The 22,301-nt window shown below is 48.7% G+C and overlaps 1 protein-coding gene across 4 annotated transcripts in view; it reads right to left on the bottom strand.

The window, feature by feature from the left end:
- Window positions 1–22,301, bottom strand: part of BUB1 (BUB1 mitotic checkpoint serine/threonine kinase) — a 1,594,853-nt gene that overhangs the window by 1,228,811 nt on the left and 343,741 nt on the right. For all 4 annotated transcript variants that reach the window (XM_069606846.1, XM_069606848.1, XM_069606845.1 and 1 more), the window contains one exon: window positions 16,099–16,520. In XM_069606846.1, coding sequence (XP_069462947.1) covers window positions 16,099–16,520 — 422 coding nt within the window. The remainder of the gene's footprint in view (window positions 1–16,098; window positions 16,521–22,301) is intronic.

Raw genomic sequence — 22,301 nt, 5'->3', positions numbered from 1 at the left:
TGGGCCGGTGTATGCTCACAGAAACCGTACTTTGGGGTGAAGGGTTCGAGAGGTACAACAATCACAGATCGGCGCACTCACATTCATCTCCACGCAGGAGCAGTATTACCAAGTACCACCGCTCACAGCTTTTCTACTGAGGGAGAGGCCTGAAGGGGATGATTCAAGTTCAGGGAGGGCTGGAACCGTGCCCCAACGCCACCAGAGACCAGGTGAGTGTAACACCGGTGTTCTTCAATAATAATTAAATCGTGCCCCCCAGCCCTCTTGGATGCTATAATTTGTTAATTCTTCCTTATTAGAAGGGTATGTTCCAGTTGATATATATAATAAAAAAAAAAAGCCTGGGTCACCCCTATTTTGAAAAAACCTGGCCTTGATCCAGAGGTCCTTCTTAATTATAGGCCTATATCTAATAGGTCCTTATTGAAAATTCTTGATCATATTGCATCCAATCAAATTTCAAAACAATGAATTCCCCATCCTGAACCTATACCAATCAGGCTTTATAGGTTTTTTTTTTAACCGAGACGTCATTATTGGAATTGAAATCAAGACTTTTGGAGCGATTGGACAAAGAATCTCCATCTCTCTTAATATCACTGGAATTGTCAGCTGCGTTCGATTTTGTTGACCATGCCATTCTGGTGTCCAGAATGGTGGACGTGGCCAATCTTTCACCCCTCGCAGCTCAATGTATTGGATCTTTTTTAGCCAATAGAGAAAGTAGGGTCTCTGTGGAGGAGGCGGAGGTCGCTCCAGTGGCAGTTGACTTTGGGGGTACCACAGGGGGCATGCATCTCCCGATGTTTTTATAACATCTTTATGGCTCCCTTGTTTGCTGTTCTGGAGCAGAAAGGGGTCATGTTTTCCAAATATGCGGATGACACTCAATGTGCCATGCTGCTGACTGGCTCTCATGCCTCAGATGAAAATGAACTTAAGTCTATTCTCTGATAGAGAAATGCATTGACAGTAATAACTTCTCCCTCAACAGAGTTAAAACAGAGTTGATTATACGTACCCCATTGATGCTGGCATAACTGGACCTTGACTATTGTTGCTTTATTCTTGGTGATGTGAAACTTTCCCAAAGACGAAAGTAAAAATCCTAGGGGTTACGCTTGACCAACTACTGAAAATGAGGACTCACGTTGCCTCGTCTCAGCAGCTGTTTATTATGTGAAGCTGCTGGCGCACCCGAGACCTTTTATTTCCCAGGATAACACTGCCACCATAGAGAGACATTCTTTGCTCCAAGATAGATTATTGTAGCAGTACACCGGTGGGCCTAATTACAACGGACACCAACAGACTTCAAGCTGTCCAGAATGGAGCAGTTAGAATCATCGTTGGTCTCCCTGCCGTGACCACGTCTCAGCAGCGAGGGGGCTCTCCACTGGCTCCCTGGTTGAAGCACGAATTCGCTTCCGCCTTGTGGTCATGACATTTAAATGCAGATCCAGCCTTTTGCCCCTGTACTTGCAAAACCTCATCCGTAAAAAAGGTCAATGGCAGATCCCTTCATTCCAATAATCAAGACCTGCTGGTTTCACTTAGATGTAGAACAAAGGAGGCCAAAAATTGAGCCTTTTTTGCTGCAGCCCCAAAGGTTTGAAACTCTCTCCCTTCCAAGCTACGTGGCATGACCTCCTTGAATCTTTTCAGGAAAAAGATTCAAACATGGCTGTTCTCGTAACTTGATCGGACGTGACATTTTGCGCCTCTCCTCTCGGACCGGTTCCGAGCCTTGACCCATCCTACCCGACTTATTCCCCCCTCTGTTTTTCATTGTCCGTATTGTTATGCGCCATAAGGGTCCATGGTTGCGCTATATAAATAGAATAACGTAAAGTAAAACAAGGGCTCCATCCCAAATCTTCATAGAGGAGAAGGGAATATTTCAGATGGGTTTCTGTCACCAGTGACAAAGGCAAGGGTGGGACCGGCACAGAGGCATTGGTGCCCAAAGGCGGTGCCTGCCTGCTCTGGGAGACATCATCCTTGGGGTGCTGGCCTGAGCCCGGTGGCGTGCCAGAGTTTTGCCCTGCTGGTATATGTCCTTGCGGTGGGTCCCATAGAATCTGACAGTGCCATGGCTGAAGCAGTCTGCACCGGGTCTTTTGCAAAGATTTCAAGCATAAGTTCTCCCATTCCTCCGGGGTGGAGAATTGGGTAGGCAACTGTACCAGCAGCACTACTTCCAGGGAGGCTCTAGAGCGATGACTCTCCAGAGAAGAAATACGTGAAGAACCGCCATGGGAGTAAGACCTCATGCAGCGCTGCTTCTGGTCTTTCTTCGCGGGAGGCCTGTCGTCCTATAGTTGCGCAGAGCAACCCCAACCGACACCATGCGCCCACACTGGACTCCTTGTGGAGGTAGGTTAAGAGTTAATCCCTTTCCTGGAGAGACTTTGAATGCATGGATTGGCACAGCCCACAATAGTAGACTACATGCCTTCTCCCTAAAGCAATACAAACAAATGCGAAGGCGATCCGACACCACCATCTGCCAGCCACAATCCACACCAGATTTAAAAGCAGAGGCCTTCACAGGGTTGGTCATTTTGTCAAAATAGTGTCTAACCCAAAGAGTGCAAGGAAAAAAGAAGAGGTCCCAGGGCCTCCATATATACTGGCTCAACGTCATATCCAGCAAGGGGTGTGTAGATGTTGGCAGCGCCCCCTAGTGGTGGAATGTTTCTGAAGATCAGCTCTTGTTCAGCTGTTGAATGAGGAACCCATGGAGGAAGGAATCTATTAGACTCAGTTTGTCGTCTGTTTTCCTTGCAGAGGAAGGTGAACAATTTCCCCTCCAGGTCATGAAGCGCACTGGGGTGCAGTGTGAGACTATTCACAAGGTCTCGTCACTGCTTCCCAGAAGGGAGGCCTTTCCCATCAGACTAGGGAAGTGAGTCTGCTATCCAATAGTCTACCTAAAGGTGGTAATTTGTGGGAGGACCTCATAGGGAGGGAACTCCCCTCCTGGGGAGAAGGAACAAGTTACTTACCTGTAACTGTTTTTCTCCAGCATGGGTCTGGCATGGATTCACATGCTCATGAATATTCCCCGTCGTCAGGCTGGGAATACTCAGTAAAGAAAAAAAATCAGTATCCGTTTCATTTCTGATCTGTCTTTCTTAGTAGTAACCCATAACTGATCTCTGGGTCATACTGACCCCAGCCAATGACTGCCCTCTCCCTAAGCCCCACCCCTGGCAGCCATCCTCAGATTTGGTAGCACGCCAAGTGGCAGTATGACCAAGTGAAGATCCGCAGAGAGGTGGGAGGGTTCGCAAGTGAATCCATGCCAGACCCATGCTGGAGAATAACAGTTACAGGTAAGTAACTTGTTCCTTCTCCAGCATGGGGTCTGGCATGGATTCACATGCTCATAAATAAACGAATACATAGCAGTATACACATGCACATCCACGGGAGGCGGCAACAGGCTCAACATTAAGCAATACAACAACTCAACATTAAGCATCCCTTACCTCCTCACCAGGCTCACCTTAAGCGAACAGGTTGCGCAGTACTGCTTGGCCGACCCTGGACTCCTCCCTGGAGTCCTGATCGACGCAGTAGAATCTTGTGACGGTGTCCGTCGACCTCCACGTAGCAGACCTGTAGATGTCCAGCATGGGCGCACCAGACAGGAACTCCGTGGTAGCAGCGATCGCTCTGGTCGAATGGGCTCTCGGACGGCCGGGCAGCGGTCAGTTTGCCAACCGGTGACAAAGCATGATGCAGCCGGAGAGCCATCTGGAAATGGAAGTCTTCCCTTGATTCACAGACCCAAAGTTCACAAACAGGTGACGTCTTCCGAAAACTCTTCGTGCGGTCCACGTAGAACTTCAGCGCTCTAGCTACATCCAGCGAGTGCAAAGTTCTCTCGGCGGGCGTCGAAGGCGACGGGAAGAAAACACCAAGGGCTCGTTGAGGTGGAAGTCCGACGGCACCCTGGGCCTGAAGGGGGGTGCCTCCTCAGCACCACCCTTGTGTCATGAAAAGTCAAGCACGGAGGCTTGCAAGATAGGGCCTGAATCTCTCCCACTCGTCATGCAGAGGTGATGGCCACGAGGAACGCTGTCTTCCATGACAGGAACTTCAAAGGCGCTGAATGCATAGGCTCGAATGGGGCCCCCATGAGCCTGGTCAGCACCACATTAAGCTCCCATGCCGGGGCAGGAGCCTTCACCGGCGGGAAGGATCGGAATAGTCCCTTCATAAAATCCTTCACCAGGCGATGAGACCACAAGGACGCCTGTCCCGTTGTCCTGCTATATCGGGAGATGGCAGCCAGATGTATTTTTATGGAGGCGTAAGCCAGTCCAGCTTTGGCCAGCAACAGCAGGTACGGCAGCACTTGAGGGGCCGTAATTCACAGAGGGTTAATAATCTGTGCACGGCACCAGACACAGAACCTCTTCCATTTATGACCGTAACTCTTAAGAGTTGAGGACGCCCTGGCCTTTGCAAGAACCTCTCTGCAATCAGCCGGGATATCAGACCCTCCAAACTCTAGTGCTGCAGGAGCCAGGCCTGCAAGTTCAGCGACTGTGGGTCGTGGTGGAGAATGGCACCTCCTTCTCGGAAGAGAAGATCTGCGTCCGCCGGCAGCCTGACTGGTGGGAACGTTGACAAGTCCAGAAGGTCCGGGAACCAGACCTGCCTCGGCCACGCCGATACGACGAGGATCATCCTGCACCTGGATTTCTTGAGCTGGTTGATGAGGCGGAGCAGCAATGGCAATGGAGGGAACGCGTATAGAAACAGGCCGTCCCAAGGGAACGAGAAAGCATCGCCCATGCTCCTCAGCTGTGGGAACCTGCTGGCGAACCTCTGGCACTTGGAGTTCGTTGCCGTCGCGAACAGGTCGATCTGGGGTTTGCCCCATCGTTGGAAGAGTCGATCCACTTGATCCTGGTGCAGTTCCCACTCGTGGCACGAGCGCATCTCCCTGCTGAGTGAGTCGGCGATGGTGTTTTTTATTCCTGCCAGGTGAAAGGGAACCAGAAACAACCCCTGGGCGACGGCCCAGTGCCACAGATCCCCAGCCCTATCCAAGGAGGCCCAGGATCTGGTGCCCCCCTGCTTCCGTATGTAGAACATTGTGGTGGTGTTGTCGGTGAAGATCCTCACCACTTTGTCCTTGAGGGACGGGAGGAACGACTTGAGCGCCCAGAACACTGCTCGGAGTTCCAAGATATTGATGTGAAGAGACCTCTCCTCTGGGAGCCAAAGGCCTCTTGCATGGAGATCTACGGTGTGGGCCCCCCCCCAACCCTCCATAGAGGCGTCCGTAGTCACCGTCTCCTGAAACGCCAGGGTTTGAAAGTCTGTGCCCGTCGTGAGGTGAGCCCGGGTGCCCCACCATAGGATCGCCCGACGGAACTCCTCGTCGAGGGGGATCCTGTCCTCGAAGCAGCCCCTCGCCTGAAGCCAGCGGGTGTCGAGGAACTCCTGTAGCGGACGCATCCGAAGTCTGCAAAGTGGGACAAGGTAGATGCATGAGGACATCATCCCGAGAAGAGACCTGATGGACCTCACCCTGGCCACGTCCGTGGCTAACAGGCGCCGCACCCTGCCCAGTATGGTCCTGGTCCCTTCGCCCCCAAAAACAGTGCTACTTGCGATAGAACCAGGTGGGATTTGGGGTAGTTGATGGCGAACCCCAGCTCCGTAAGAAACCGGACGGTCCTCGCCGTATGATCAACGGCGAGTTCCCTTGACCTTGCCCAGATTAGCCAGTCGTCCAGGTAGGGGTAGACGTGGATCCCCTGCAGGCTCAGCCGCGACACCACTGGTGCCAGGCACTTGGTGAAAACCCTGGGTGCCGACTTTAATCCGAACGGTAAGGCTCCGAATTGGTAGTGGTGTCCCTGAACCACGAACCTGAGGAACTTCCTGTGCCTTTTTAGAATGGGGATGTGGAAGTAAGCATCCTTCAGGTCCAACGACGATAGTAAGTCGCCTTCCTACAGCTGTCCCAGCACGTGCTGGAGGGTGACCATCCTGAATTTCTGCGCCTTGATGTATTTGTTTAACCGACGCAGGTCCAGGATGGGGCGCCAACCGCCTGTCTTCTTTCTGACGAGGAAGTACCTTGAGTACACTCCAGAGCCCCGGAGCCTCCTGGGGACGAGCTCGATGGCACCTTTCCTGAGCATCGCCTTTACTTCCAACAGCAGTTGAGGGACGTGATTCTCCTTCCTGGCCACGGGAGGAATGCGAGGGCACTTCTTTAGGAATTCCAGCGAGTGCCCGTTGGCCAGGGTGTCCAACACCCAACGATCGGTGGAGATGGATTCCCACACGCTGACGAACTTCGTCAGCCGGCCTCCCACCGGGGTGCTTCGGTGGGGGCCCGACAACCCGGCCGGGTCAGTCTTGCTTGGAAGCGGCCTAACCGCCTTGACGACGACGGCAGGAACCCCCTTGCTTGCCGCGACCTCTGTAGGCCTCCTGGGAAGAGGAGCGGGCCGCCTGGCAGTAAGTGGAGGAGCCACCGCTGGATCCTTCGGAGGCACCCTGTCTGCCTCCGGGGCTCCGAAAGGGCCGTCGCTGCTGAAGCACCCAAAGGCCCCGGGCCGTCTCCGAGTCGGTCTTGATGGCCTGTAGAGACTCATCCACCGCCTTACCAAAGAGGTTGTTGCCGTCGAACGGCATGTCCAACACTCTGGTCTGGACGTTATGGCGAAAGTCTGACGCCTTGAGCCATCCTCGTCGTCGGAGGCAAACTCCGTTGCCCAGTTGGCGAAATCCAGTATCAGCAATGTCCGTCGCCACCGTTCTGGCGTGATCCGACGCCACCTCGCCCTCCTGCAGAATTTCTAGGGCCTCTGCCCTTGTGTCATCAGGCAGGAAATCTAGCAGGGGAGCTATCTTGAACCAGAGCTCCCTGTCGTAGCGGGCCACGATAGCTAAGGCATTGGCCGCCGACGAGATGACTCGTCGTCCCATAGAGTCCAACTTCTTGCCCTCGCTGTCCGGCGGGGAAGTGGAAGCTGCCGCGCCCGCTGCCTTCTTAGCCGCTGCCGAGACGACCGAGTCCAGCGTGGGCTGGGCCCTGAGGCACAAGGGGGCGGCATCGGGGACTCGGTACTTCTTCTCGTACCTGTCCCTCTTGGCGGGTGTCGTGGCAGGGTTCTTGAGGACAGCAAGCCCCTCGTCCCAGATGTCGAGTAAAGGCACCGCGAGCACCGTCTTCCTCTTAGCCTCTCGTCGTTGGTACAGAAACCCCTCCTTTTTCTGTTCTTCAGGGCAGAGCTGGAAGAGCTCGGATGCCCTGGTTGTCATGGCGTGGAAAGAGCCAACCTCGTCGGCTGGGGGCGCCCGCGGGGCGTGACACGACGGGATGTCCGCTGTGTCATTGCCGCTGTCTTCGTCCGTCGCCGTATCCTCTCCCGGCGAGGGGGATGAGGGGGTCCACCGGTCTCGCAGGCACGAAGGGCGGAGCGGGGTGGACTCTCCTCCGCTTGTTCAGAGGGCTTCCCAACAGGCCTGGTTCTGGCTCCTCCGTCGGGGTGCGTGTGATCCGTTCCGAAGTAGGCTGCAGAACTTCCGGAATCCTCCAAGAAGTGTAAACTCGACGAAAACTTCACCCTTGAGGGGTGTAGAAGAATTCCGAAACGGGTCCCTGTTATCGGAAGTAGAAACGGTGGAGCTTGAGGCTCGATTAAACCGAAAAAATAAGAAATTCTCCTGAAAAAGCAGTAAAAAAAACTCGAGCTAAACACGAGGACTCCCAACACTTGAGCGTGCGGTAAAAATCTGAGGATGGCTGCCAGGGGCGGGGCTTAGAGAGGGCAGTCATTGGCTGGGGGCAGTATGACCCAGAGATCAGTGATTGGTTACTAAGAAAGACAGATCAGAAACAAAACTGATACTGATTTTTCTTTACCGAGGATTCCCAGCCTGACGACGGGGAATATTCATGAGCATGTGAATCCATGCCAGACCCCATGCTGGAGAAGGACATTCACCTGGGGAAAAGCCTCCCTAAAATCCTGTCATACAACCCCCTTAGCCCCATGATAGACATTTCTCCGACCATTGATAGTGGAACCATGAGTTATTGTAAAGGTGTGACTATGCCAAATGTAAAATATCCTGGGACGAGGAAGATCAAGGGAAGCATATGGAATTGCAGTATGCGAACACAATCAAGCACTGTAACAAGGTGGCCCACGGGAGGAATCAGGAACACTAAAGAGACTTTAGTGAATGTTGTGGATGTCATGCAAGGGCAGAGACAATATAAAACAGAAAGCAAGAAAGGACCAGAAGAGACATCGCAGAAGACTGGAGTACGCAAACCAAACCCAGGAAGTTCAAGCTGGGAAGGCCGAAGGTGAAGAAGAATCATCTCGTCAGAATGACAGGACGCTGCCGAATTGTCCTGGGAGCCGACCCACTTGGGGGTGGCGTGACCGCAAAGAGGTGGACCCTTGGATCCGGAAACAACGCCGAGACCACCAGCATGCCGTGGAGCAGTGCAGGAAGAAAGAAGATGGGCGCCTGTGACCCCATGAAGGACCGGAGCCATGTCCCAAAAATACCACATTTAACGAGAACAGTGAGAAGACCGGGTGGGGTCGACAAATGGAACAAATGCAGCAGGAGTCAACACCCTCTGAGCAGTGGGCCAACAAATAGAGCAATAGAGTGCCTCCGGTGCCATCTCCCTTGTCGCGGTGGTCCATCTAATACCAATAAAACGACTGAGTGTTACAGAAGCCCTCTCTCTCGTGGTACAGGTATATCAAATACAGTTAGAAAACTAGAGTCCTTCGGGAGACCTCTCCCTCATCAAGATATTCCTTTTGGAGAAACCAGTAAGAAGACATAGGGGAGAAAAACAGAGAACCCTGGGAATAGTATCCCTCACCAGAAAGTAAAGTGTAAGCCTAATTGTCATGGTCATCGGGCCGAGAACGCAAACATTAAAGGGCCACATACACAGGGGGCGCATATGGACACAGTCCTGGTGCCTTTGGCGCCAGGCTCAATAACAGTAAGCAAGAACATTTATTTGCGACAAGATTGTTTTATTATGGACATAGCACCTCATTTTGGGTGCAAAGTGCATTTAACATGGGAACTTCCATTCACTAAAGCAGCCCCATGTGTACTCTTGGGTGTGGCTGCTGCTATTGGGTTGCCTTGCACTTGCTGACTCTCTAGGAGTGGCGGGGTGTGGCAGGTAAGCCAAGCCTAGTGTGCGTGCCCACGATCGCGGCTATGTAAGCTGCTCCGATCCCCGAGGCAGACGCTTCATGTTATTCTGCACTTCCATGCAGCGGAACGCTCACCGGCGCCTGGGATCAGACTTACCTTTGGAAATCCTGCTTCCTGCCATCATAATTACCACCTGGGGAAATCTGCTCTCACCTGGGCGTGTCTTCGTTGATCCTGGAATTCATCTTCAAATCTTCCGGAACACTGAATCTTCATCTTGGCACCGCAGCACGACGCGCTCCGTCTGCAACAGCAGCACCTGCAAGGAAAAACGAAAGACAAGGTTAGACACAAAAGACATTCAGTTTAAGGTCGTGCTACCACCGAACATCGTGCTTTTCCTTAAAAAAATCACTTACCTGCTGTCGGACATTGCAGATTCATCCATCTTCCACCTGGCCGCATCCCGTGCTCCACAGCTGCTTTTGGGCCACATTTCCACCTATTGGGAAGAAAACAGAAGAGAAACATTCAGGAATTGACAATATTGGGAACAATAATACAAAGACATTAAAACGAGAAGAGAAAGAAAACAGAAAGGGAAACCAGGAGAAGCATAGTCGCAGCTGGACTGGACTATTACTTACCAGAGATCAGTGAAGGAACTAGGTCCCATCGACAAGCGCCCATGCCAGAAGTAGCTGCCATGCCAGAGCTCATCAATAACTAACAGGTGAGCCTTATGGGCCGGTACATGCTCACAGAAACCATACCATGGGGAGAAGAGTTTGAGAGGTACAATAGTCACAGATCAGCACACTCACCTTCTCTCATATCCACGCAGGAGCAGTGTCACCAATTGTCGCTGCTCACAGCTTATCTGAAGAGGGAGAGGCCTGACAGGGGTGATCTAATTCCTGGGAGGGCGGCAACCATGCCCCAACGCCTCCGCAGAGACCAGGTGAGTAACACTAATAAGACAACTTTTATACGTCCTGGAAGGACAAAGACCAATTCAAGTTTTCTACTCAATTCCTTGAAGAAAAGTAGAGCTTTTACAGAAGGACCAGGAGAAGGACGCCATTCCCTTGGTCTATCGTAGTTTAACACTGAAGGAATTACTCGTACATTTTATAAGACTGAAGGGTTAACCATGAGATAGGAGTCATTCTCCTGGTGAAGGAAACAAGAGCTTTACTTTAGTTATAAAAGTTATGTTTCTAGCGTTAGGGCTGCATTAGATGGTTTTCTGAGGATGGGTAGAACGTTTCTTTTGACATTCTGATGGACCACTACATTTTCTTAAATTGTGTCAGGGCATGCCCCTTAAACAGAGAGGGATAGGTTTCTTTATTAATAAAGTAAAAGTTTTTAGCTCACACCATCACCCCTCTTAGTTTCCTTCTTCTACACCCTCACAATTAACTGACATAACCCGTAATCTTGCATGTCATGCCTCTCACTGAGGCAATAAAGACAGATCCTGTGGCGTTTGCATTCAACACAGGGTTTAAAACCCCATGACCTGACTGATTCAGCTCATCGTCGAGCGACGAGAAACAGTAAATCTTCAAAAGACAAAGTAGAGTCCCTGAAGAAAGCAGAGTGTGTGGAAAAAATGAACTAAGGTCATGTGATGCTGTGTCTTAATATATACTGGCCCAGGCGCCATATCTGCTGCGGGGTACATAGATGTGTCGGGTAAAGCCACGCTGCGCCTCCCAATTGGGGGAAAAGTTTCAGAAGAGCAGATTTACTGGAAGATAGATATCCAAGATGAAGAATCAGTGAAAGGAAGGAATCCAACAAAAGTCCCAGTTCTACCAAACAGAAGCAGATTTGGCAGCAAACGACCACAAGGAGAACTAGAGAAGACCCTAAAGAAGAAATGTAGAGGTTGGCCTGAAAATCATAAGTCCTAGAAAAGGATGAAGTACGAAGATCCCCAATGTTAATGGGAAAGGAGTTAAACATTCTTCCGAAACGTCTTTACTCGGGAGCAGGACGACCCCTTTGGCGGCAGAGAAGGGCTCAGCCCAATTTCACCCCAGCCACATGAGTGTACTTCCTCACCCATCCTCTAGTCTCTTCCTCAACCCTGCCGTATCCATCCCCCCTCACCGTTGGCAGTTTCATCAACCATCCGCAAACGCTCATTGCTTTGCCTGACCCCCAACCCACCCCCCCGGCAGGCTTACAAGTTCATTTCTACCATGCCACCACACTGAGCATGACTGGCACAGGTCCTTTAATTTCCCCAATACAGCCCCACATAACACCAGAACACCCTGTGTTGCCAGTTCTGAGTCCCTCATTCTGTAACTGCACTCACAGCTCTCCAGTTTTGTAGTGTGTGCGTGCGTTTTCAGTCTTTACTTAATGCACACGTTTCTGAATAAAGAGAAGCAAATATTTTTGGAGTTCTCTACAAAGACAAATTAATACTTGTCAAGCTCACAAGTTTGTCAATTGTACCTCACACCATACCATTGACATCTTAAGTCTCAGCCTATCTGCTTTTCCCAGTTGCCAAGAGAGTTAAGACTCATCTCAAACCTTTGCAGGTGGACCATGGTTAGCTTCCCAAGTGAGGTCCTTTTTAAACTCACTCGTACTTCACTCATTCAGTTTTAGGGGCACTAGTTAGTCCTAATGCCACCAGTGGAAATGGACCATGTCCCCCACAGAAGTTAATGGTGCAGTACCACTACCACCCTCTCAAGAATAGGAGTGAAGGAGAACCAAGTTAAGCTTTTCTTGTGACTGCATGGGCATTTTTCCCATTCTTGTGAATGTAACGATTCCCGTAGAGGCGCCGGTCTTGACTGGGCGTATACCGTATCTTCAAAGGTGATGTGTAACACACGGCTGGCTCTTTGGGCTGGACCTCTGTGCACTGTATGTCTGACTCGAAGGGTAAGATGTCTTAGGTAAGTGAACGCCGTGCTCTCCATCTGCCTCGGGGCAGGGTGCTGTAACCAGTTTCTTCACTGGATAAGGGGAGCAGGCCTCTTGACTTCAGAGGACTGCTGTCCGTCGTTTACTGCACGAACTGTAAGTTTCGAGTAATTCTAATGTCTTTAAAAGTCTTTAGTAATGATGTCTCTTGTTTTTGCAGGGTTCCGGCGATGGCGGATGACGGGCTGAAGTGAGTTGAAGATGGAGCCCGTGTGATGAATGGAAGCGCCTGGAAGCACGTAAGTAAGCGCTTGTTGCCTGCTTCACGATGCGCTCTGTCTTTTTATTTTGCAGGTACAAGTTTGGAGCGGCTGCAGGGTGCCGGAATACCCACTGGGTTAGATGTGGAAAGGAGTAATGGTACGTGAGTATTAAAGTTCCCCAATGTCTTTAAACGCACCTTGTTTTGTCTTTCAGATGCGGGATGCAGCGCCGAAGGCCTCCGGAGCGTGCGAAGAGTTGGTAAGCTTTTGTCTTTCAGATGCCGGAATCCAGTGCGAAGACCTCCGGAGCGCACGAAGAGTAGGTAAGCCTTTGTCTTTCAGATGCCGGAATGCAGTGCGAAGACCTCTGGAGCGCACGAAGAGTAGGTAAGCCTTTGTCTTTCAGATGCCGGAATGCAGTGCGAAGACCTCTGGAGCGCACGAAGAGTAGGTAAGCCTTTGTCTTTCAGATGCCGGAATGCAGCGCGAGGCGTTGGTAACAGCCGATGGACCAGGTAAGTGAAGCGCTGTCACTGAAGACCGTAATGCTAACCTGTTCTTTCTTGTCTTTATAGGTGTTGCTGAAGACTGGATTCAGGATGGTAAGCCTTTTTCCTTAGGCCCAGGATCAGATGCAGAAGACACGATGAGGGTTCTGCTGCAGAGGATGCAGAATAACGCAAAGCAAGATTCATCCATCGGGTGTGGTTTAAATAGCCTCCTGTAGTGCTTAGGTGTCTCCTTCCACAGCCACGCCTAGGTAAGAAAAGAGTTCCTGCTTTCCAGAAGAGTTCCAGTGTTCTGAATTTAGGGAGTGGCTCCTGCCCCACCCAACAGGAAAAGTAGTTCCAAACAGAAGAGGATCAGAGGCTCAACTGGCAGGCAAGTAAGCAGCATGGTCTGCTGCAGGTAAGTCCACCCAAGCATTATGAGCCCGGCGCTTCCAGCGCTGGGACTGGGCATATTTATGAGCCTGGTGCCACTGGCGCCAGGACTGGCTCCAAAAGGTCCCAATTGGGACTGGTTGGCACTCGGAACCTGGGTTATGGATCTGCTTCCAAGGGAGTTGGGAAAACCCTGACCTTTTGGAAGCAGAGATCATGACAGTGAAAGCCCAGCCTGGTGGAAGTGGCCCCATTATGTTGTCCTTTTTGCATTCACTCTCGTTCACCTACCTTGGTTTACTGCATGGCAGACTTGTTTACAACAGTGCTGAAAATGCCTAGTCATTTTAAAGCCTCAAATGTGTGCACCACTGTACATTTGTTGGTCTTTCTTCTAAAAAGGGGAAGAAAATGGCCATTCAACTTTGCAGGCTATGGCCGGGCAAGTGGCTGGCTATAGACAGCCCAGTACATATTCCAAACCTTGGGTGAGGGGATAGCTGTGCCTGGGCTGGATGTCCACAATTGAATAGCCAACCAGAGTTTGACGGGTGCAGGTCTACTGGTAGGGTATTAAAGGATCAGGAGCCATTCAGTTATTCTACCAATGGAGCCAAAAATCTGAAGCACAAGAATCCACACACAGACGCCAGAAGACTGCTGCTATGACAGCCAATGCCCAAGCTATCTTGCACAAGACAAATCTCTGCTCTTTCAATGTGGAATACTACCACAGGGCCTCATTCCTTTGAGCAAGTAAGGCTTAACAGATCCACAACCTTAGAGGACATGTAGCTGACATCCAACTTCCTGAGAGACGGCTTCTGTTGCCTGGATCTAAAGCAGACTGGTGCTATGAAATTTGCAGTACATTCATCATTGGCCCTGGACATTGCTGCTCTCTGCCAATAAGAGAAGCCTTCCTGGAGCCAGACCTGCACATGGAGTCCAGGGGTCACAACTCAGAGGCGTCCTGTGGGTTCGCTAACTTGTGGGATTACCCGAAGATGTTTACTTACTGTAAACAATTGCTGCCTTATTTCATAAAGGCATGCAACATCTTTTCTTTTCAACTCACTTTAGGTCATTTTAACAGTATTCACTTACAACTGTATTCATTCTAAAGTGTGTTGTGTGTGTATTGGGCACCAAACAAATTGTGTATATGTTTTTTAGGTTTCCTGCTCACATGCAGTATTGTAGCTTAATGCAGTCATCAGTTATATAAGTGTCATTTTACATTATCTGTGTGGACTATGTATTGCTTGACAAACCCTTGGGTATGTTATCTGTACTTTACACCAGTTCCAAATCCTCTTAGTCAAAGTCTTACTGCTCAGCTGCTTTAACACGTGAGGTATCGGGACAACCTTTATAGTCAACCTTTGATGGTCCGCTAATGTTGACTTCTCAGAACCCTTCATCAGTAGGGCTTCTGAAAATCCTAGCACCAACATGTTGATGGTTACCATACAATTAACAACCAGGAATAAGTCACCTGCTTCCTCTAAACCTCGTCCCGCAAAGGCCTAGAAAAATCCCCTCTGCCACTAGCATAGTCATGTACCGCTGTTATGGTGTTTTATCAATCCTCGGGCCAAGAATCCCATATGAAATATTTGTATGTATAAATTGCACCATTTGCGACTAACATCTGCGTGATAACGGTGGACAAGCAACATCCCAATTATCTGGAATCAATCTCAGGTAGGGCATGCTGGTGAAGGCCATCTCAGGTGTGAAATCTGGGTTGGCCGTGCACTGAGAATCAAGGAGTCGGAATACCTGGGGGTCAACCTCTTGGGCTCCACTACCAAGGACTTAACGAAGAAGAACACTCACTGAGCCCTTTAAGTATTTAGCACAAAAAATGTATCCCTGTGGAAAAGAACTGGTGTTGTACAATAAAGGTCTTAAATGACACCAGTCACTTTCTCAAACTATTACACATCAGACCCCAAAAGTCAACACAAACTTGCTATAAAATTTGTATGGCTATGTGATCCAGGCTTGCATGGAATTCAAATGTGTTTTGCTATAGAATTGATAATAAGTCAAATAGAAAGGACTCTCCATCAAGTGTGCAGCATGCTTTGTAGTGCTAGCGCACGTGCTGCAGAAGAGATAGGGGTTGTAAAAAGGAACATGGATTCCACAAGGGAGTTTAATGGCCTTCTGATGGTGGGACTCAGTGTTGTGAGAGGCTCAAGCTCAGGATGGGCCCATGGAAGGTGAAGGTTCGCTGGACACAGGCACCTGTCTAAGTGGCACCTGCCAGAGCCCGAGTGAGGCAGAGCATTGCAGACACTGTAGGCTAGGCAGCAGGCTCAAGAGCTTCAGAAACAAGCAGACCAACTACTAAGCGTTCTTTGTGGGGAGCAAAGACCCAGGGAGGAGGCTAGCTGAGCTTCCACTTGAATTACTACACTTACAACACATACATTAAAAGGATTTAGGGTGTGTGAGGGCTTCGAAGTTCTATTTGGAATAAATGATGTTAAGTTAACAAAGAAAAACATTGAGCAAATTAAAAGATTGAAAAACATATGAAATCACTTATGCAAGTCATGATATCGAATGAACCAGGCCTGCAAATTTGCTTACGGTACTAGCCATTGGCGAGTGGATAATTCACTCTTGGCGAGTAACAAAAGGTATACTGTGTGCATATGGAAAAGTGAGACGGAAGAGTGCCTTTACGCTTGGCTACTGAATTGCGATTTGAAATTTTAACCCCTGGGATGGACTAGGTTTCAAAGATGTTTTTGTTGAACAAGTTAAAGACCAACAGCATTAACATTTTCAATGTTCTAAACCCAACCTCTGCAGGAATATGAAAAACATTTAAATGATATTCATAGGGTACATACGGATCATCATGGTGCAGTTCATAATATGAAGAAGCTGAAAGGGCATCTGGCAGCGTGGGTAATGTGCCATCATTTTTAGCTAGTGTCCGATCGCCATCAGAATATCCACCACTTGGTTGTGTGCAGATGCCTCCATTTGCCCAGGATAGTCCAGCATCATGACTTTCAGGTGGAGCAACATTGAGCTGGCTGTGATCCAGAGATACAAAATCACCATTAACAGATGCAGCATCCTCACTTCGTGTGGTGGTGCCAGTTGGTATTAATTGGCCAGCTGCAATAGATTTAGTATTCAATAAAGCAGCTTTAGGCGGTGCAGGTTGTAGACATGTAGAATTCTCCAACAGCTTTGTGCCCACTGGTATACATGCATTTGATTCCTTTTGCATGACTGGATTCATATTACCAGACGGCAGAGTAACCTAAGAAAGAGATGGTAAGAATTGTTTCAGAAGCAATCTTTAATAGATTCATCTGGTAAACTGCTGTAGAATGAAACAAATTGAAAGCAGATATACCCAACGGATTAAAAACATGATTGCATGGTTGCCTCTTTCTATGATGAACCCATTATTAATGGATCTCATATGTCCTCTATTGACAGCGTCCCTTCGCTGCCCTGGCTGGTAATTGTACCTGGATTAAGACTGGAGATTTGAAGGGTAAGGTACTCACCATAGTAACTATGCTAATTCGTAGCGTTTTAGCCTATACAGTCAAACTTGTGATCCTCTACTTCTCCGATTCAATATGTAGGCTGGTTTGTGGGTCGAGGCTATGGTCCATCAATGCTAGTGTAACTTCTCTGGGGAAATCAGGGCGAGTATATCCTATGCAGGCTTGGACAGAGTAACAATTGATATGAAAACGCTGCACATAATTGACTTATACATTCTGAAATCCTTTGTTCAGCTTTCATTTAATTGACATTGTGCCACCCACATTAAAGATTTGTGTTTCATATCTGTAGTTAGTGATACATGCCTTTTATAACCTGGAGTACAAGGGTGCAATACGCCTTGGACACATGTTACCCCTTGCACCAAGTCCATTGTCCTTCCCATTGACTTCCATGCAAACACCTGCTAAAAACAGCTCATGCCACCTGTTAGGATGGATTTTCTGAATCAGCCCTGCGGATAGATGGAGGTCATCCTATTGCAGTGAACAGGGAACAACACTATTGTCTAGCCAATCTCCATCATGATATGATGTATGATATGGCATTTATAATGCGCCTATACACAAGTGTTTCATGGTAGCGTGTCTGGGAAATAAGGCCTACACTTGGAGTGAGAGAGTGGTGAAGGGCTCAGTTAAGGACACAGTATACCTAATAACACAAGTTAGGCAGAATTAATAAAATTATTTAGGCCTTGAACTCGAAATTAAAAACCACAGGTAAGCATACACTACTATTACACATTCACTTTTCGGGTGCTCCAGCCACAAAGCACCCACACTTTACCTTTAAGGACAGTGATACCAGCAGTAGATAACGGTGGTGTAGAAAAGTGAGTGAAGAAAGAACGAGATAAGTAGTAACCAATTTAGAGAAGAAATATGTAAGGAATAAAGGAGTTACACAACCTTATAATTATCAGTTTCTAAACTATTCCGAGTCCTTCCCTTGCTAGAAGAGATGGGGCCTAGTGCCCTTAGAGTAACAATTGCCAAAAGGAGGGCGAGGCAATGAGTCTTCAAGAAAGTGTGAACAAGTGTCAGTAAAGTCAACAGGCAGCCGAAGAGTTTTAAAGTTGAAGAACCATTTAAGTAAAGTTTTCGGGAGACCCTCTCCCAAACCAACATATTAGGTGACGACCAAGGGAGGATACATGACCAGACCTTAACCGATCACAGTCAGGCAAGGGCATAAACCGAATGCAGGATGTCGGAGCTGGGAGGTAGGAACAAGAATGTTCCATGCTGGTCCGATAGCACAGCGAGTAGAGTGCTCGCTTTGACATCTGTGCAGAGCCTGCTGACGCAGGTTTGAATCCCGGCAGGGCCAAACTCAGCCTTTCATCCTTCCGAGGTCGATAAATGAGCACCAGGCACCATGGGTAATAAGCAGCGCTCAGATACCCGAGGGTTCGTAGCACTGCATAAATGCTAATTATTATTAACCCCCCCCCCCCCCACACACACACACCCTGCCCACACTCCGATTCAATTAGGGAATACTTTGGAGCACAGGTGCACAACATACAGCCCGCGGGCAAAGTGCAGCCCAGCATGTTGTTTTTCCCGATCCGCAAGCGTTAAAGACTTTCCTAATGGAGGGTGGCATGCAAGCAGCAACTGCCCCCATCCATTAGGAAAGTCTTTGCTTACCTTAACGGGTCTGGAAAAATACTGACCATCCATTGGTTTAGTGCATCCACTACGTGACTCTTAAGAGTAACGGAGTGCATGTGCCGCCCCAATGCTGCTTGTATGGCTAAAGGCTTTTTGCCGGAAGGCATTTTAGCCTTGCCACGCTAGCTGCAGTACAAGTTCAGAAAAGGCCTGCCTGCACTCCACCTCGCCAGCCAGCAAACCTCCAATCCCAACACTTCTTTCTCTTCACCTAGTTTAGATCATAGGAAGTACTAATGTCAGGGTGTTTGGGATAGAGAGTAATCTGACACAAAGAATAAAAAGTACTATATGAAAACAGGGTCAGGGGATTCCCTTCTCTCTTTTGCCAATCGCGTTATAATAATGTCATTTATGGACATAAATCCCCATCTTGACTTGTATCCCCTTCCCCATTGCCAACATGTACTGGGACGAGTAAGATGCGATCGAGATCAATGAAGATGTTCCCGAAAGTTGACATACGAATCCAGGGAGAGGCCTACTACTATATTCACCCCGAGGGGGACGGGTATGCCCAGACGTGGGTCCCGAGTCTGCCGGGCCTAGAGACCCAAGCTACTCCTCACTGATGACACCCAACAAGGATAAAACATGTCTGGGGATGCTTGTGGTCTCATGCAGAAGGGATGTGACCTAGCAGTTCGGGCTGGACTGCCCCTTTTGGGGTAGGACCAAGTCTGATTTGCATATGGTTTTTCCCCTTCTGTAATGGCTTGGCAGGCTGAAAAACGATGGTCTGGAGGGTTGCCCATAGCTGTGCCCATGGTTATGATTTATTCAAAACCTTCCAGTACTCACCTTTTGTTTTGCTACAACTATAGTCCACGAGTAGACTGTCCCACCGATAGTTAGGCATGGTCAGGCAATCAGCCCAAACCATTTACACCTGACTCCACTCAATTACTTCAGGCATAAAAGTACGAGCAAGTTGGGATTGCTGGTTGGAACGTGAAGGCAGCATCACGAGAAGCCTGAGAGGACTGGTGGAGAACGGGACGCTCAGACGCTGGCAGGTGAACCAGAGGGATCGCAGCGTGGTGAAAGAGCTGTGTCTCTGAAGCCGGAGGAAAGTGAGGTGCTGCTTATTGGCTGTGTCCAGGCCAGTGCTCGTTACTCTGGGATGGGTGTCGGTCCCGGGGTGTTTGAGGGGCAGGTGGTAAGACACGGACCACACGCCCCATATCCTAGGGAGCTGCTTGCTGGGTGTAAGGTCCCAGCTCTTTCTTCCTGCACAAGGTGCACAATGGCCCCACAGACCTCCTAGGTTCGCCGACCATGCAATCTTCAAAATAAAAGCTGCAGGATTGGCAACCACGAGGGAAAGGGGAAGTGGATAAAATAAACCAGGTCCTGTTTGCCGTCCGCTGGAACCACGCACTCGATGACTCACTCTGACCTGTGAACAAACATATTGATGGTTGAACAGTACCCCAAAGAATGCTCATCTTTCCAATGTGAACTGATCATGGATACCCAGTAATACCTGTATGCCTTTGCCTCCTGCTGAAAAGCTAGTGAGTTAAATTGCTGCTCTTGTCTCCTTTTAACTTTGCCCAAAACCTTTGACTAGAACTTTCATTACTCCAACTGTTCTGTAACCATAGTCTTTAGCCTCACTCTGAACCGGATCCGATTTGAGCCTGCAAATTGCTCCTCACTGTAATCTTTAAAATCCTTTCACTGCAGTAAATATTGCCATGACTATTGTTTCCTCAATTCAGGAAAAGAAATGGTTCTACATTTCTGCTGGTAAGAGTAGATGTCCAACCTTCCACAACTAACTTTCAGTATTAGTCTGCTGGTCGCTTACTTGTGAAACGTTACTCTATGCATGCTGATGAACCTGTCTCTCGGTCGTGCTGCTCTGAAAACTCTGCGCTGCTGCCTATTTTTGCAAGCGATAAACCTCAGCTTCAGTTGAGGGATGAATTTCACACGAAAAAACAACAGCTTTCTCATTGTCCATTAACAATGCACACTTTACGTAAGCGTCATGAGGTCCAGGCTGCTCAGCTTTTCCTGGCTCCGCAAAAGACTGCAGAAGCATGGAAAGTCAGTTTCGCGCACGCATGAACTAATAACGCATGCCGTGTTAAACGAAACGTTGCAAACTAATTACATTACTTGCGTAGCTAATGACAGTTCTTGCAGCAATTTACAAGCACCATCAACTTAAACATGGGTATTTAAATTGATATATTTACAGGTTTCTCAATTTGCTTCTCCTCATTAAATATGAATTCACTTAGCTTTCAGTTGCTGCAGCGGCCCGTCTTTTCTTCCTTAGTACAGCTCACAATTTCATCCTAAGGCTCTTCTCTGGAGCTTAGTTAACTGTGACCTTCTTAGCTTGAGGTCTGAATGAAAGGCAGTTTAGAACCCGTCAAGATTCCGAACTACCTCAGAGATGCTGAAGAACCAATCAGCACTACGAGTTACTGTCTCCATCTTGGGCCCGGGTCACTCCCTACTCCTACAATATGAATGTTATGGAAAGCTTGACATGGGGCTAGCATTTCCAAGGGAACAACTATTTCTAAATTGATTAGTTTCCTTACATCTCACTCCTGCCCTGAGCATGCAAGGACATTTCCTAGCTTGTAGACTAAAGGGGAACCTAACACTGGGTGAGTCTCGCTAGGTGAATGAGATGAGCCCAGAGGATGGCTGGAGCTGAAACAACAGCTTGAAAGCAGAAAATGAAGTGGTAAGCAGAAATGAAACCAAATCAAGAAACAAGCAGAGTGTGCAAGGGGGCATGAAGCGAAAGACAGTAAAGTAAGGGTGCAAGCAACCCAAAGCAGGAAGCTGGGTGCGAGCGACCCGACAGATTGAGAAAGTGAATAACAGAGAGAAAGTAAAAAACTGAGCGACCAGAATGCAGGAAAAAGAGGGTGCAAAAGATCCACAAGTTGAAAAGGAAAGTGCAAGAGGCACGATACAAAGAAAGGAAGGTGCAAGGGTGCACGACCAAAGAGCAGAATGTGCCACGGGCACAAAAGTCAGGAGGAGGCACAGGAAAGGAGAGAAGGGTGCAGGTGTGCACCATAAAAAGAGAAAGGTTAAAGAAACAAAGCCAGAGTGAAAAGAGCACAAGAAAGAACAGTGCCCAAAAAGGAACAAACTGTACAAAGAGAGGGGTCACGAGTCAGTGGTCGTGCAGGGACAGAACCAAAGACCAGCGTCTGACACTACCCCATGGAAAGAACTGTTAAAACGGTGCATCTTGACATGGTGAAGATTTGTGTGAAACCAGTGGGGCCTAGGTTGGGGAAGGGAACCCTGAGTGTACCACCACAGACCTTGTTGAACATTGTGAAGAGAGGCCTAAACATCGGGGAAGGGAACCCGGAGAGGCCTAACAGGAACTGTGTCTTTTGGTTTGGAACTAGAAGGATCGAAGCTTGGTGACTGGAGCCCCAAGAGACCCAGCGACATTGTGAACTCTTGACTTACGGCAAGAGCCCTATGTGGAAGTTTCCAAGGGCAACCTTTTCAGTAACTATTTTGAACTACACTTATTGGTAAGACTACCTGAATCAAGCTGTGGCTTTCTCTTTTTTGTTTTTTAAACTTCATGAATTTTTAACCATTTTTCTTTAAGAAAACCCTTGAACACATTTTGTCTAAGAGTGAGGGCAAGCATAGGTTTAGACACACAGACTTTGGTTTTAGAGTTGCATACAGACGGTCCTTCAAAGCATCAATTGAGGGAACCACCCCTTTAGAGTTGGGGCCAATTAGACATTCCAGCAACCCAACAAAGTGTATAAATAAAGATTTTCAAACTTACTTTTGAGTTGGTGTCTCTTTATACCATGCCTGTCTCAGTCATGGGGATG

This window comes from Ambystoma mexicanum, chromosome 4p, assembly GCF_040938575.1.
Source record: "Ambystoma mexicanum isolate Mex_15411 chromosome 4p, UKY_AmexF1_1, whole genome shotgun sequence".
Lineage (NCBI taxonomy): Eukaryota > Metazoa > Chordata > Amphibia > Caudata > Ambystomatidae > Ambystoma > Ambystoma mexicanum.
Note: the sequence above shows the minus strand (reverse complement) of the source record. Positions and strands in the feature narration are given on the sequence as shown.